The sequence below is a fragment of the Bicyclus anynana genome, chromosome 1 (genome assembly GCF_947172395.1).
Source record: "Bicyclus anynana chromosome 1, ilBicAnyn1.1, whole genome shotgun sequence".
Classification (NCBI taxonomy): domain Eukaryota; kingdom Metazoa; phylum Arthropoda; class Insecta; order Lepidoptera; family Nymphalidae; genus Bicyclus; species Bicyclus anynana.
In genome coordinates, this window is record NC_069083.1 from 10,020,460 (window position 1) to 10,036,947 (window position 16,488).

The window sequence follows — 16,488 nt, forward strand, 5'->3', positions numbered from 1 at the left end:
CTATTGTATCTATGATGTGCACGCCACTGCTAATCTACTACAGCCCGTGTAGCCAAGTAGCACGTCGAAAACTAGAAATGTATGGGAATGACATTTGCTATCGACAGGTCACGTGATCAAGATCTGTCATTCCCATACAATCATTACCCTTCCTTTTGGCTTCGCTGTAGTGGGGTAATAAAGAGGAAAAAATTATATTTTTGTACGTAACGAATAAACCCGAAACTATACCTGGCCCGATTTAGAAAATTCTTTTACCAATAGAAATCTACATTATCAGAAAGTAACAGCGACAGCATATGACCAGGATTACAAGATAACTCACTAGGTATAATCTTTGTATGGTCAATGCACGCAGAAAGAGGGGTAAGACCATAGAATTTTAGGTACTTGTACCGAATCGTAAATCTATGGGTAAGACCAATAGTTCACTACGCTGGCCCAATGCGGATTGGCAGACTTCACACATATATTTACCCCACGATGTTTTTCCTTCACCGTTTGAGACACGTGATATTTAATTTCTTAAAATGCACACAACTGAAAAGTGTGAGGTGCATGCCCCGGATCGGATTCGCACCCACACCCTCCCGAGTCGGAGGCAGAGGTCCACTGGGCTAGCACGGCTCAAAAACTACTGGTCAAAAAATGGTCTGGTTTGGTAAATTATTGGTCACAAGTATCAATAAGAATTTAGTTGCAAGTGAGTGAAGTAAATGAAGTAAAAAGCTTAAGTGACCACTATAAACGGATTTTATTTTTTTTATATAAAATTTATCATCTCACGCGAAAATACTGCAAAGTAGGCAATAAGCAACAAAAATTACGTTTTGTTAAATTGTAAGTCTAGTTTTAGGAAGTCTAGAAAGCTTCTAATCTAGAACGGTTTTTTTTTCATATGGAGGTTCTTAGTCACACAGCGCGCGATGGAGTGAACTATGCTCGAAGTTTAACTACATGATTGAATCAAAAATGAGGAAATCCACAGAAGAACCAAAGTTACCGACATACTCGTAGCTCAACGAGTCGAAAATCTGAAGTGACATTGGCGGGGAATATAGTTCGAAAAGCTGATGGACATTTTGAGCCCCAAGGTACTGGAATGGCGACGCCACACCAAATAGAGCAGTGTAGCATGTAGTTTTTCATGATCTAATGACACATCTAACAGTATTTATTAACATTGATCACATATATAAACTTTTTTCATAATTTGTATTTCAAAATTTAACACTAACAAGTAACAACAGTAACGTAAATTAATATAATATTCTTACCAATAAAAAAAATTCTCCGTCTTATTTCTTTTGTTTTGTAAACAGTTTTTAAAATAATTAAAAACATAGGACGCCATATTTCTTGAATAATATTTAAAATTACAGATGCGACGGTTCGTGTCTTACTGACTCGAGAATATATACTCGAGAATCGTATTCGTTTTTTAATTTCGTATTTGGAGCGGCTACGACAACGTCGTATTCCGTACCCTCCATCTATATATTATTCATTAATCTGTGTTATTACCTAATAAAAATAGTATTATAGTACTTAAATTGATATTTTAATCCGTAATGTTTAACAAAATTCAGATCTTTAAAATCGTAATTCCAGCGGCTACAGTAGGTAAAAAAACTGATTCCAGATAGAAATATTTGAAAATCCCAAAAAAAAAAATATAACTTGGTCACCCTAGGGATTTTTGGAACACTATTCAAATAAATATATAAAAAAATAGCTATTTAGGTGGTGCATCTACCATCTGCGTTTTATTCATTAATTATGGGACACCCTCATTGATCTCCTATTAAAAAGTGGATGCAGAGAATAAGCGACCAAAAAACGTCCCCACTCAATGAGTGCCAAACACAACCTCTTGCACTCAATTCAAGTAGTCGCATTTGCAAATACAACCTTAAACTCAATCCTTAAGATTGAATTTGCTCTGAATTTGGGATTTTCTTGAATTTTCTTGAATTGGACTAAAGACCTTTAGGTACAATTTTCTTTACCAATAATACTAAAATTGGACAGTTTATAAGTGACATTTTCTACATTTTTGCGTTGATTGTGCGTCCTTTTATTTTATGAGGTCAATTGACACCCTGCCTATCTAGACTTCAGAGGCACAAATAGGTATTGCATGACATTGTCCTTTAAAGTTGCAAAAGTTAGCTCAATCGGATAATATTATCCATTCAGCTACTGAGTGACCTGAATTTCAACAGTAATATTCTTCAAATAAAATGAATATAAAACTGAATAAATAAAAGCTTGTAAGCTTGAAAGTTAATCTTGACTGTTATAAATTAACGCCTGTTTTAACTTTTAAATTAACGTAATAATTCTTCCGTGGCAAGAATATGTTGTGATATTTTTTAGTAGCAAACGCCCGTGACTTGGTCAGCGTGGAAATCTATGTAAACTTTCTCTCCTATTTCACCCTCTTCTAGTTATAGTTTCGCATGTTTTTATAAAATATTTAGGTATTTTATAATCATTTTACAAAACTATAACTCAAAATACGAACGATTTATATTTAATAAAAATTGAACACCTTTTTAACCCTTTTGGTAAATTTTGAAAAATCTTGAATGTCATTATTTTTAGTATTTTTTAGTATACCTCGATACATATACCTACTAATTTTTACAAAAGTAACTTAAAACCTGAAGGACTTTCCATACAAACTTTCAACCCCTGTTTCAACCCCTTTTGATTTAATTTTCGCGACAAAAAGCATTTTATAACCTGTTTCATATTATGGTCTGAAATCGTGCCAAGTTTCATTTGAATTCGTTTAGTAGATTCAACATGATGACATGATGACAGACATTCAGACAAAAAATAAAAGTAAAAATTGTTTGGTTTTAAACGCGGTTTAATGCCCTCCAACTAAAATTTTCAAAATATTTTCAATGAATCGAATATCAATTTAAACGAATTTTACTACAGTTTAAAGATTTATTATTGTCAACTCATTGAAAACAATGCACCGGCTACCGTGTACCTAGCAATTTGTGGTCCTGCCAAAGAAGAAATAGTCTATGCTGTATTTTATCTGTAGGTTATGTATTTGCTCTCTCTCTTTGAAGTTTGATTTGATCTTTCTCTTTGGTCTTTGCCACTTTTGTGAATTCGTGGCTTTAAATTTTTTAAATCTTTTTGATTTGAAATATTGCCAAAACTTTGGTGAGTAAAACTTTATAATACTTTTAATTAAAAATTTCATACAGATCGAATTAAACTGAACTAAATATCCAGCTACTAATTGTAGTTTAATTTGTTTCAATATCAAAGTTAAATAAGTTTTTGTAACTTGCCATATTTCTAACCTAAATGTCCGAAATAAAAAGTAAATTTTTAATAATTAGTTAGCCAATGTTACTGAAATGCTAAATTTAACTAAAAGAAAATTATGTTAGAGTTAACTATTGAAACAATTTGACTTGAAAAACTACTGGGTTTAATTTTTATGTAACTATTTTTTAACGAAACCCGCGCAATCGAATTTTTTTTATTTGAAATTATACAATGCTAAAGATAGTTCTAACTTTATTTTATTACAGAAAAAATGTCTGCCCTTGCATATGAAAAGGTTTGGCTCGAAAAAACTATCTACACTGATGCTGAACGCAATTACTATGAATCGCTATCAAAGGTAAAATACCTACTTATGATTCACAATTTTCATTTGTCGAAATTATAAATGTAATAATACAACAAGTACAAGTTTAAATCCAGCCTATAAAGCAGTTATTTATTTAATTTGTGACCACTTCAGCAGAAATAGTTTATTCATTGTCTAATTGTCTACTAGGTATTACATGAATTTCATTACAATAATTACAGGGTAACCAGGCTCCAGCAGCTGTTACAGGATCAATATTAGCTAGTGAAGTAGCTAAAGCAAGACAACATATTAAAAACTCTTTGGAATGTGTAAGTAAATTCTCTCTGACCAAATCTCTACTTAAATCTGGCCTAAATGTGTGCTACGAGATATTGCGTGAAGAGAAAAGATATTCTTCTTCTTCTTATAGTGCCATCTCCTATCGGAGGTCAGCAATCATTAAGGCTAATTTAACTTTGTTCACTGCTGCCTGCCTGAAAGAGTGATCTGGTACTCATATTAAACCATTGGCATAAGTTCTTGAGCCAAGATGTATGTCTACGACCAGGCCTTCGTTTCCCCTTTATCTTTCCCTGGATAATAAGCTGGAGCAGGTGATATTTGGAGTTTCGCATTATATGACCCAGGTATTTAAAGGTAGAAAAGATATACTGACAATCAATAGCAGCATAGCTGAAAATGCTGCTCTCTTATATTGCAATGCAATTTCATTCTTCATTGCAACATTGCAATAAAAGAGTGGTATTTTCAATTTTGTATCTATTGGTTAATATTGTCATTTTATCTTCAAGATATATTGTTGACTAGCGGACGCCCGCGACTTCGTCCGCGTGAAAGTCGTTGTAAACTTTCAACTACCCCTACCCTAATCTACCTCTACCCTACCCTTACCCTACCCTATCCCTACCCTACCCCTACCCTACCCCTACCCTACCCCTACCCTACCCCTACCCTAGTCATTAAGGCTGCACTTCTTTATTTATTCCTCCCACCGCGAGTCGCGTCGAGCGCGGCAACCGTTACACAAAAATAATCCTTACAGCATGAATTAGTATTCACGCGCGATGGCTTAGCATATTTCATGTATAACTTTGGTATTTCTTTACCGATTTTTATGATTCTTTTTTTATTCAATAGGTAATAATGTTAACTTTCTTATTAGGGATGACTGATGAGTGACATAAACATAAGAGTAGACAAATATAATTAGAAAGCTCCGAACTGCTATGCTATCAGGAGTTACACGTGTTATTGTGAGTCAACCATAAAAGATAGACATATATATGGTGTTGTGTTTTTATAGATAATTTTAAAGAGAACATTTCCGTCATACATGATTTCTATGTAGCTTTAACCATTAAGGCTGTACACGCGACGGAATCTTAAAAAATTGAGTAACTTCTCCCGTTTTCTCAACATTTCTCTTCACTGCTCTGCTCCTATTGATGGTAGCGTAATGAAAAGTATACTATAACCTGCCCAGGAGTATGTTGAATAATTGTACCAAGTTTCGTTAAAATCCGTCCAGTAGTTTTTGTTTCTATAAAGAACATACAGACAGACAGACAGACAAAAATTTTACTGATTGCATTTTTGGCATCAGTATCGATCACTAATCACCCCCTGATAGTTATTTTGGAAATATATTTCATGTACAGAATTGACCTCTCTACAGATTTATTATAAGTATAGATATGTGCTAGACCTACAGGTAAATTACACAATTTATAAGTTTTATAAGTCAGTAATGGTCAATGAAATTTGCCACAAAGATTACTGTCTATAATTGCACATATGCTACTTTTTATACTGATATTCTTAGGGAATTGTATCCATAGTGTGAAACCGTGAGGCAGAACTAATAATTTATTTGTATTGAATTTTATGTATTTTATTAAGACAACCCTATAGTAATTTTTTCTCTAAGTATATACAAACATATAAAATTAGGCCCAAAAGTTGCAAGAGTCAGTTTATCCCATATGCTTCAAAGCACTGCACAACCTGTATCCATATTGTATTGGCTTAGTATTTCTACTCTGTTGAGAATTGAGATACTATATCATATTAAAGAGCCTACTCTAACCAATATACTCACTGTATGAAATTGTAGATTGAATTGTAGTAAATCCAAGCATCATAGTGTGTTGCTCTTTCAATGCAGTATAAATATTATATACATTTTCAAATTAATGTAATATCTAACCTGATTTTTTAATATCTCATTGTTGTTTCTTAACAATCATCTGAAAAACATAGTCAGTTTGGCAGTTTATAAATCATGTTAGATGTCTTTAGGTTCACTCAATTTTTATTTGCAGATGGACAGTGTAGCTGCTCTAGCTGGAGTTCCAAACACTGAAATCAGTAACAAAGTTAACCAATTAGAAAATGAAAATTCTGAACTGAAAAAGGCTATTGATGATCTCCGCAAACTGGTTATTAGCCTGCAAGTGAGAGTTGAATCTTTGGAAACTGCGGGCTCAAGCAGTTCAAGACCCAAGGTTTGTATTTTAACATGCAGTTTAACCATTTTGAGCAATTTTTAGTACCATTAACAAACTATTGTTCTAGTGGTCTGTTGTTCACTTTTCATACCTTAAATTACACTTAAACAGATTTTTTCCTTTTTTTGCCTTCAAAATAATACACTAAAACAAAAAACATAAATGTATTGTTCCACTGATCTACATTGTACAGATCGCACTAAATCTACCGTATAATTGATCATCTGTGATGTGATGCATCCAATACTTACAATGCAATTATGTGGATTATCTTGAATGAAATAAGTGATTACATAATTTGCCATTACATTTTGAGGTCTGAGGAGCTTTTTGAACAATATAATTATTATTTGTTATTTTTTCAGTCAATCCCAGAAACAAAAGCTGAAGATTCTGATGATGGAGTTGATTTGTTTGGATCAGATGATGAAGAGGAAAGTGCAGAGGCAGCTAAGTTAAGAGAAGAAAGGCTTGAAGCATACAATGCTAAAAAGGCCAAAAGTTTGTATCACAGTAATCTGTTTGTTTCACACACTTTACATTTTTATAAGTTTATTTCAATAATTATTTTGCATTTTAATTTCAGAACCAGTTCTTATCGCTAAATCTAATATTATATTGGATGTAAAGCCGTGGGATGATGAAACAGATATGAAAGCAATGGAAGATGCTGTAAGAAAAATTACAAATGATGGTTTACTTTGGGGTGCAGCAAAACTTGTGCCTCTAGCATTTGGAATCAAAAAACTGCAAATATCTTGCGTTGTTGAAGATGACAAAGTATCAGTTGATTGGCTTACTGAAGAAATTGAAAAGTTGGAAGACCTGGTAAGTAGCACATATTATTTGGTAAAAAAAAATTAAAGTACAATATTATCTTAAGCTTTAAGTGTGACTGTATTTTATTTAACAACAGAAGAACTTAGCAACTTCAACTGCATATGCACCATGCATGAATACAAATATTTGCTCTTTATATTATTAGTGGTATTATAATATTAGTATTACATGTTGTCAAAGATCAAGTCATCATGATGATGTGCACCAACCTATTAAATATAAAATACACACATAAAGACTTAAACAAAATTGTATAATGAATTTTCATTATTTTGTAATATAATATGTATTATCCATAAGTTACCATAAGATTGTAAAAACAATCTATATAAATTGTATAACAAATTATAAATTACAATTTAGCACATCCTTCATGACCCTTGAATGAGGTGAAAAATTGTTTCACCAGTATGGCTTACCCAAAAAATTTAATTCTGAAAAATTTATAATTTTTGCAGAGTCTACCATAAGTTGTTTTATAGATAGGAGTCTATTTAGTATGTATAAATTTCTAAATTCATATTAACATTTTTTTATTTCAGGTACAAAGTGTTGATATAGCTGCATTCAATAAGGTGTAACAAACAATACAACTTTTGGTTTTATTAAATTCTATAGCTCATAACTTTTTTTTATTTAGTTTCCAATTTTTAACTTAAGACTAACTATATTATAGTATAAAATCTTTGCATGAGACCACATAATTATGCTGCTGTAAAAAAATCAAAGGCAGCCACAAATTCGCCCTGTAAGTTTAAATGTTATTTTGATTCTATAAAAAAAATCTGAAGTTCAATGTTCTGAGTTCAAGATCTGAAGTCAATATAAAGCATGAAATGAAATTATAATCTTATTGTGTATATAAATTACGTGTCACGTTTGTTGTTGATGGATTCCTAAACTACTGAACCAATTTTTATCAAAGCACCTTGAAAGATAGGATAGCATATGAGAATGACATTGGCGTATCTAGGATTATTTCCTAGGGTAAGCCCAGGCCCACTATAAGGGGCCAGTCCTTGAAATACCGCTAAACAGAGTTGACACTCATTATAGAAATGTCGTTTACTGTTTGTGGACGCTGGCCTCTGATACGGGTCGAGTGATTTTATTGATTTTTCTTGGTATATTTTGTATTTTAGTGTCCATCATAGAATTTTAAATCGGTAGCCCAGAATTCTAGAGTGGGCACTGGACCATTCTAGGGTGGGCCCGGCCTACCCGCTATATACGGCTATACGCGTATGGGCAAGGAAAGAAGTAAGTGCACATAAGTCAAAGAAAAACTTGAACGTCCGCTAGACTCCGCGCCACGAAAGAAGTCTCGCAGCTAATAACTACTCAACCAATTTTAATCAAATTTACACACTGTATGCAGTCTGATCCAACATGAAAGACGTAATTGCACATAAAGCAAAGCTAGAACATCCGTTAGACTGCGCCACAAAAGAAGTCCCCACGGCTGAAACCTGAATTAAAATTGACAGCGATTGAGCGCCATTAACGGTGGAATTCATAGTCGTAGTAGGGGGCCCCTAAGGGGATTATTCAGCCGCTATGTGTCGAATTCAACCCCTACGCGTTTCATAGACAAAAGAATCCCCTCATTTGACAGGAGCTGGCGGCTGACTGCTGAATTACCGATATTTGTCAGCCAAACCATCCCCTGGATTTTTTTTTGTTGTTATTTGTGATTTATTTATTAGAAAGTGGACGTTCGAATCGTTATAAGTGAAGTTATAAACAGCGAGTTATATCAGTGCCCAAGATATATATTCGCAAATCGCAATTGCGTAAACCCAGTATAATACTATGGCGATATGGAATGTACGAAAGATTCTCATATTAGGCATAATATGCCTCTGTTTGATGAAGAATGAACACAGAAGACCAAGAGAGGAATACCAATACCGCTAGTATTATACATTCTAGCAGCACTTCGATTCTATGAAACGGGATGTTATCAGGTACGTACCTTTGTTCATTATCAATAATTTTTTGTTCATGAAGACGCCGCGCGGTTTCACCCTGTGTGCTTCCCATTTCCGTAAGAATATGGGGATGAAATATAGCCTATAGAGCTCGGGAATAGTGTAGCTTCCCAACAGTAAAAGAATTTTTTAAATTGGTTCAGTAGTTCCAGAGCCTATTCAAAACGTACAAACAAACAAATCTTTCCTGTTTCTATTATTAGTAAAGATAAATTAGGAGTAGATATAAAACAAATTAGCCCAGTGGGTATGACCTCTGCCTTTGATTATGATGGTGTAGGTTCCCATCAGTGATAGAATCTTTCAAATCAGTTCAGTAGTTACAGATCCTATTCAAAACAAACAAACAAATTTTTCCTGTTTATAATATTAGTATAGATAAATTAGGAGTAGGTCAAAATCCATATAGCCCAGTAGATATGACCTCTGCCTTCTATTCGGAGGGTGTAGGTTCAAATGCTGTCTGAAACATGCACCTCCAAATCATTTCAGTTATGTGGATTTTATGAATTTAAATGTATATATGGTGAAGGAAAAACATTGTCTCTACATGTGTGAAGTCTGCCAATTCACATTGGGCCAGCGTGGTGGACCTTATCCCTCTCATTCTGAGAGGAGACTCATGCTTAAAATACTCATGATGAAGAATTTAATTAGTTTGTTTGTTTGTAATCTAACCTATATAAATGTTAGGTATACCTATATAGTTTTGATTTAGGAAATATATAACCTACATAAATGTAACTAACATAATGTTTATTTTCAGACTGTACGTGCAGTCCATCAAGCATTCTATGAAATAACAGAAATGCCAAAAGTCAAGGTGTATTGATGTCACGCATAGGTATACATATAAACAACCCCGGAGGACCCTATACACAGATTATAAGAAACCGGCTATCATGGCAGGGAATAGCAGTGATGAGCTCTGAGAATACTGTTTTACCAAGAATACTGAGAATACTTTGGTCCTTGAAAATCTGAGTTTTCAGATCACAGTAATTGGAAGACCCTCATACCTTGAAAAGTCAGCAGCATTTAATATCGAAGTAGTAGGAGTGAGTGCAGTGTATTGTAAGGTGGTCACTCACTCTGAAGTCCATAACAATAGAAAATATATACAAATCTTAATTAAATTAAATTTATTGATTCACATCTTTAATAAAAATAATTATTAAATGTTTACTTCTGCATTTTTCATTTAAGTCTGGCCCTATAAAAATATACAATAATAACTATAAGATATATGTAAATTATGTATTTATTGTTGTTATTAATTAAACTTTGTATCAAAAGGATATAGGTTTGATTTTAGAATTGCAATAAGTACTGTGTGGTTCATTATTATCAGCCCATTACCGGGCCAAGCCTACCTCCTAAATATATAATATTATGTGATCTAAAGATTTGTGAAATGCAATTTTACCACTATTCCTATGGATAAGCTATATAACACTTATATTTATTTACTGCACTTACTATAAATTGTAAGAAAATACAGCATAATAGTACCTACTTGTAATTATTTCAGGTAATTATAGGTGGTTTTGAGTAAAATAAACAAATTTCCTCTTACAACATTTTTTTTATTTCAAGTAGGATTCCACATTACAAAATTATGAAATATCAAACTACTTATACAGTAAATAGTATGCTTGGGATTTCTCTGCGTGATCGTATCACAAATGAGGAGATCCGCAGACAAACCAAAGTAACTGACATAGGTAGCACAGCGAGTCGTGAAGCTGAAGTGGCAATGGGCAGGCCACATAGTTCGAAGAGACGATGAAATCGCAGTGTTGGTCGAACCCCCACTAGGTGGACCGAGGGCATCAAGCGGGTTGCAGGGAGCCGCTGGACGCTGGCGCCTCGAGACCGTTGTGTTTGAAAGTCCATGCAAGACGGCTATGCCCAGCAGTGGACGTCCATCGGCTGATAATTTTGATTATGATCATGTTCGTCCACATATCTTCAATATTTTTCTAACAACTCCTTCTTGTGAGAAAGAAACTTTTTGATAAAATTGATCTATTGTACTCTTGAACGAATTAAATTTTACTATGATAATTAAATAAAAACAAAAAGTAAATGAAAATATTAGAAAATAGAAACTCAATTATTTTGTAAAATGTCAAAGAATTAACAAAATACGTCTCTCTGTGGTTCTGTCTAGAGGTGAGGCGTATATACTGGAGCAGGTCTTAACACTAGGTTTGTTGGAAGACGTATGGCGTACGAGTACGGAGCAGGGACATAAAGACGTATTAAGCGTATTTAGAAGTACCGAGTACCGAGGAGCGCAAGACGTCAACAGAGTGCGAGTCCAATACTCGCAAATACTCTAACGGTCCAACCAATGCGGGACGTGTTCAGAGACGCGTTCGATTAGTAATGTGTGAGTGAGAGACTTCTATCAATGCCGAAAGAAAATAGACTTTGTTGTCTAGACATAAGACCGGTTTTTCAACGCAATAAACACTTCATACTCCAACAGACAAAACATCGCCGAGACGCGTTCCCGGACGCGTTCGTTTAAGAATGTGTGAGTGACGTCCCATTGCCGATGAAAAATTGTCTTTACTTTATCAAACATAAGACCGATTTTTTAACGCAGTATACACTTAATACTCTTAATACTCCAATATTTGGAGTCCCTGATTTTAATCCTTATTTTAAAAACATAATGTTTATTTGTTTTAGTATGATTATTTATCCGCTAAAGTAACAAGTTAATGTAACCCGACAGTATCATGAGGTAATATTAAAAGAAATAACTAAATAATAAAATTAAATTGAAATTTTGAAATTAATGACTGAAATATTTTTGTTTGCAATTTTTTTTCTTTTTTTTGTGGATTACAAAAACCAAAAATAGTTGAAGAAACCAATTGAAAAAAACAAAATAAAAAGACAAAAATGATTTTCTGTTACCCGGGATCGAACTCAGGATTCAATTTTTTTGTACCTTGCGTACATACCACTAGTCCAAATGACTACGTAAAACTCGTTTGAAATTAATGTACGCTTAGTATCAGATAATATGACGTAAAATCGCTGGCCACTGAGTATTTAGGAGTACGTATCTATTCTATAGGTCCTAATGGCTCGTACTTCTAAATACTCGTGGAGCTAGTCTTTGGAGCGCGTCTCTCGGCGTACTCGTACTCGTAACACTTAGTACGCGTTTTAGCGAGTACGACTCACCTCTAGTTCTGTCACAGAATTTTCAAAGATCTAATGTAAAATCATAGACAACATTTGCTTGAAACTCCAGTCACCTAGGGGCTCTCCAGTAGTTTGTTTATGAAATGCAATGAAGGATGATTCAATAGTCAGCCCCTGGGTGAATACTGAATATTGGTTTGTGGGGGATTGTTCACTTCACGACTATGAATTCCAGGGTAAGACATTAGCGCCGCGTCTACGGGACTCGTTTCGTGGCGCGGAGTATAGTTTGCCTATAAATGTCCATTTCTTGAATGATGAATACTGATTTGTACAGACATTGTATAGAAAATCCTAGAAATCTATAAATTCAAATTTCAATTATTAAGCTTAGTTTACAGACACTTTTGAAATGATAAGTTAAGTATGTCATGATTTAACAGTGGTAATTAAAGTCGAAACTTAAAATTATAATTACAATGGTTCCAAACGGTCCTCGTTCCGAGAAGAGCCCACAACAAACTCAGTAATATAGTAACTATTGTAGTACATTGGTAATTTAATCCGCAATGTATAACAAAAATAAGATTTTTAAAATCTTAATTACAATAACTACAGCATTGAAAAAAACTGATTCAAGAATGTTACTTGGTCACCCTAGGGATTTATGGCCAAATTACAGACTAATCAATATTATACAGATGGAGCGTACGAAACACGACGGTGTCGTAGCCGCTCCAAATACGAAATTCAAAAAGTAATACATTCTCGAGGCAGTACGACATGAGCCATCGCATCAGTAATTTTCAATATTATTTAAGAAAAATCGCGTCTTATGTTTTGTCACAAAAATAAATCTTTTGGGGGTGAAAATGGGGTTGAAATTTTTGTAAAAAATGTAACTTGAAAAGTGTATGTGTAGGTACCTTGTACCGAATCGTAAATCTATGGTGGGTACTACCAGAAAAATACTAAAAAAAACTTCATTCAAGATTTTTCCTAACTCTAATCACTATCGTATCATTAAGACGATGACAAAAGCGTGGTCGCGTAGACAGAGAAGGCAATGGCTGGCAATCTTTGTCGCCGATATCATCTATTAGCTTAGTCCATTATTAACTTATTAATGGTCTAAGTCTATTAGGTGCTGTATAGTCTGTGAATGAAAAAGCTCAGTCAACAGTATCTCTGTGGTCAAGTGTCAACTCGAATGTCATGTCAATTGTCAATGTCATGTGTTTTTAGATTTCAAAAATTAAAAAATAATATTATAAGTTCCGATTCCCGTTTCAAATTCGAAATTTCGAATTTCCCGATTTTTTCAAAAGTATTTTGAATAAAATAATTATTAGTTGTACATTATGATTTGCAGAAAATGTGATGCACCGGCGACTATACTTATCAGAAAGGAATATTGGTACTGCAATACGTGTTTTATAACCAATACAAATCATAAGTTTCGAGCATGCCTTGGAAGAAGCAAAACTTTATCACCAAACGAGAAGGTCCTAATCTGTTTATCTGATAGCACCAGCTCTATGGTACTATTAGATTTAGTTCAAAACAGCATTTCCTTAAATGGTACCAAGAAGTTAAGGGTTATTCCATTTTTTTTACATATTATTGGTAAGCCTAACATTTCATTTTTGAATTAAAAACGATTATACTCTACTATACTGGTACTCTAGCGTTAAACTAGCTATTTATATTTTGTTGTGGTTGATTAAAGTGTGTTGTGTTTCTCCACATTTAGCAGCTTTGAGGCCCTAAGCTGTCCATAGTTAAGTTTATCAAAAATGTGAAGCCACACCTATGATTTGTTGAGCACTATAATAATAGGCATCTTCTAGGTAAGCGCAGTCCAACTTAGACTGTATTAATGCTTACCATCAGGCTTAATTGTAGTCAAGCGCTGGCCTATCTATACTAATATTATAAAGAGGAAAACTTTGTTTGTATGTTTGTTTGTTTGTTTGTTTGATTGTAATGAATAGGCTCAAAAACTACTAGACCGATTTTAAAAATTCTTTTACCATTTGAAAGCTACATTATCTACTAGTAAATAGGCTACATTTTATTTTGAAAAAAAAATAGGGTTCCATAAGATATTTGGGTTTTTCGGATACAAGGTGTAAAAAAATCAACCAGAAAAGTAGGATAAGGGTAGGCTATGGGTAGGGGGTAGGGGTAGGATAGGGGTACTTGAAAGTTTACATCGAGTTTCACGCGGACAAAGTCGCGGGCGTCGGCTATAATGCATAAAAAAAAATTACAAATAGGAGAAGTACATTTGGATATTTTATTACATTTTAGAAACTGCAACAGAGGATTCCATAAGGACAGCTAAACTAATAATTGAACAATGCAATAAATATAATTTGGACATTTATATAGTTGACATAAATGAGTATTACAGCACAAATAATATACTCCCAGATATCAATGTCCTTCCACAAACAAAGTCTGAAACTCTTAACAATATGAGAATGAATGTTTCTGCTACAATTTATGATGATGTAATAGTGAAAATAAAAAGAACATTGTTTCTTCGAATTGCCAGTGAATTAAGCTGCAAGATTATTTTTACTGCAGAGACCACAACTCAGCTAGCAAAGAGATTGCTGACTAATCTAGCAATAGGCAGGGGGTCACAAGTTGAAAATGATATAGTGAGTATAAAAAACAACTACTTGGGCACAGGTCCAATATTAAAATTCCTTTATTTAGTAATAAGTTTTGGTCATTTTGAATTGTATGTACATTTGTAATTTTTTTTTTTTTATGTAGTTAATGTTTTTCTTGTATATTTCTAGGGGTTTGCTGATCAAAGAGATAAATCTATCAAAATATTAAGACCTATGAAGGATATTAGTAATGAAGAAATTGAATACTTTTTAAAAGTGAAACAAATTAGTAAAATTCAAAACAGCAGTAATACAAAAATTGGCCTACAGTCAGTGGTAGATAACTTTGTTTTGGATCTTCAAAAAAATTATCCTGCTACAGTATCTACTGTGTGTAAAACTGCTGATAAACTTGGATCTGCAGAAAATACTACTGAAACACAAAATTGCACATTATGCCAGGTATATTCCAAATGTAATGTTAATACATTAGCACTGTTGGATTTTTACATTTATAGATTGTATTACTGTAGTTTTAAATAGTGTATTCAGTATACATTAGTTAGATGTTAAATGATTTAGCAAAATCCTCTGTTTTGTACTTAACATGTCTTTTTCTTTAGTAGACCTTGTTCTATAAAAATTATATCAGCCACAAAGCATTATCAAAGTGATTCTTCTAGAAGGATGTTGCTTGTGAAATTAAAGTCACTTATGACCAGTGTGGGTTGTAGGTAGTGTAGTTATGAAATGGGTCACTTGACTACTAGTAAAAAAATACTTATAGCATTAATAACACCATATTTTTCATTTTTCAGAGCAATATTACATTCAAAAGTTCCAAGCTAACTGCAGTGGAAGCTACAATATTTTCACGACAAATGTGTACTAATAAAGCTGGGGTAAATGATAAAATCGAAGTTATGCAAAGTATTACTGAAGATAAAAATCCCATGTTTCCAAGTATATATAAAACATTGTGTTATGGCTGTAGTAGAAATTTTTCAGAGTTAGATTCATATTTGTAAACTCTCTCCAGAAAAAATAAAAAAGTCATTAATGCTGCCAAAAATTGTGTTTTTTATTTATTAGAGTTGCCTACTACATATATTTTTATTTAGATAACTAGATGCCTGCCATTGCGATTTATTATATAACATGATACTATTACGAAAAGAAAAATTTCAGATTTCTAACCCAAGTAATTATTACCTATACTGAACCTATACTGGTTTCTCTGTGTGTGTAAATTTTAAAACAATTGCTGTTTTTTCTCAAGTTCTATAATTATTTTCAAGATTAAAAGCAATGGAATAAAATAACACAAGCTGGAATGTATAAACTGTATTTCAAATAACTTATTACTCATTCTTAAACAAATCGTTACTTTGGTAGATGGATAATACATTAATTAAATTTACTTTAGACCTGTGTCGATCGCGATATAAACGCATGTTCGCCTCTTTTTCATAGAGTATATATCACAATACCCTACCAACCTCAGAATAAAACCATAATCATTAATTAACAGTACAGATTAAAACATTTATCTGGAAGAAGGAGTTTTTATATGTTGTCTTATGTATTTATAATTATTTAAATAATTAAAAATCTAACATTCGGCCATACTGACTACAAGTTTGTCCTCAAACTTTGTAAACACAAATAAATTCTAACATTACATTATTATAAAGATTCACTGAACTATGTCTCATAGTATTTAAAATTTT

General features: G+C 33.2%; 2 protein-coding genes across 3 annotated transcripts; both read left to right on the top strand.

Moving 5' to 3' along the window:
• Nucleotides 1–955: 955 nt before the first annotated feature.
• Nucleotides 956–7,603, top strand: LOC112046893 (probable elongation factor 1-delta). Of its 2 annotated transcripts, none has more exons than XM_052883148.1 (7): nt 956–1,094; nt 3,567–3,658; nt 3,850–3,939; nt 5,953–6,135; nt 6,504–6,639; nt 6,725–6,966; nt 7,521–7,603. In XM_052883148.1, the coding sequence occupies exons 2-7, from the start codon at nt 3,572–3,574 to the stop codon at nt 7,557–7,559; spliced, it is 777 nt and encodes a 258-aa protein (XP_052739108.1). In that variant the 5' UTR covers nt 956–1,094; nt 3,567–3,571; the 3' UTR covers nt 7,560–7,603. The 2 variants fall into 2 exon arrangements, with proteins under 2 accessions (XP_052739108.1, XP_023939500.2); XM_024083732.2 differs by lacking the exon at nt 956–1,094 and adding an exon at nt 3,037–3,189.
• A 5,734-nt stretch (nt 7,604–13,337) lies between these two features.
• Nucleotides 13,338–15,830, top strand: LOC112046879 (cytoplasmic tRNA 2-thiolation protein 2-A). The gene is made up of 4 exons (XM_024083707.2): nt 13,338–13,760; nt 14,448–14,803; nt 14,948–15,220; nt 15,577–15,830. Exons 1-4 carry the CDS (start codon nt 13,496–13,498, stop codon nt 15,784–15,786), a joined length of 1,104 nt encoding a protein of 367 aa, XP_023939475.1. The 5' UTR covers nt 13,338–13,495; the 3' UTR covers nt 15,787–15,830.
• Nucleotides 15,831–16,488: the final 658 nt, after the last annotated feature.

What these genes read in the sequence shown, in the direction of transcription:
- LOC112046879 (XM_024083707.2), top strand. Translation starts at nt 13,496, where the DNA reads ATGATTTGCAGAAAATGTGATGCACCGGCGACTATACTTATCAGAAAG. An exon ending in ATTTTTTTTACATATTATTG is followed by an intron (nt 13,761 to 14,447) that starts GTAAGCCTAACA and finishes ATTACATTTTAG; the next exon opens with AAACTGCAACAGAGGATTCC. An exon ending in AAAATTGCACATTATGCCAG is followed by an intron (nt 15,221 to 15,576) that starts GTATATTCCAAA and finishes TTCATTTTTCAG; the next exon opens with AGCAATATTACATTCAAAAG.
- LOC112046893 (XM_024083732.2), top strand. Translation starts at nt 3,045, where the DNA reads ATGCTGTATTTTATCTGTAGGTTATGTATTTGCTCTCTCTCTTTGAAG. An exon ending in CAATGCTAAAAAGGCCAAAA is followed by an intron (nt 6,640 to 6,724) that starts GTTTGTATCACA and finishes TTTTAATTTCAG; the next exon opens with AACCAGTTCTTATCGCTAAA. An exon ending in TTGAAAAGTTGGAAGACCTG is followed by an intron (nt 6,967 to 7,520) that starts GTAAGTAGCACA and finishes TTTTTATTTCAG; the next exon opens with GTACAAAGTGTTGATATAGC.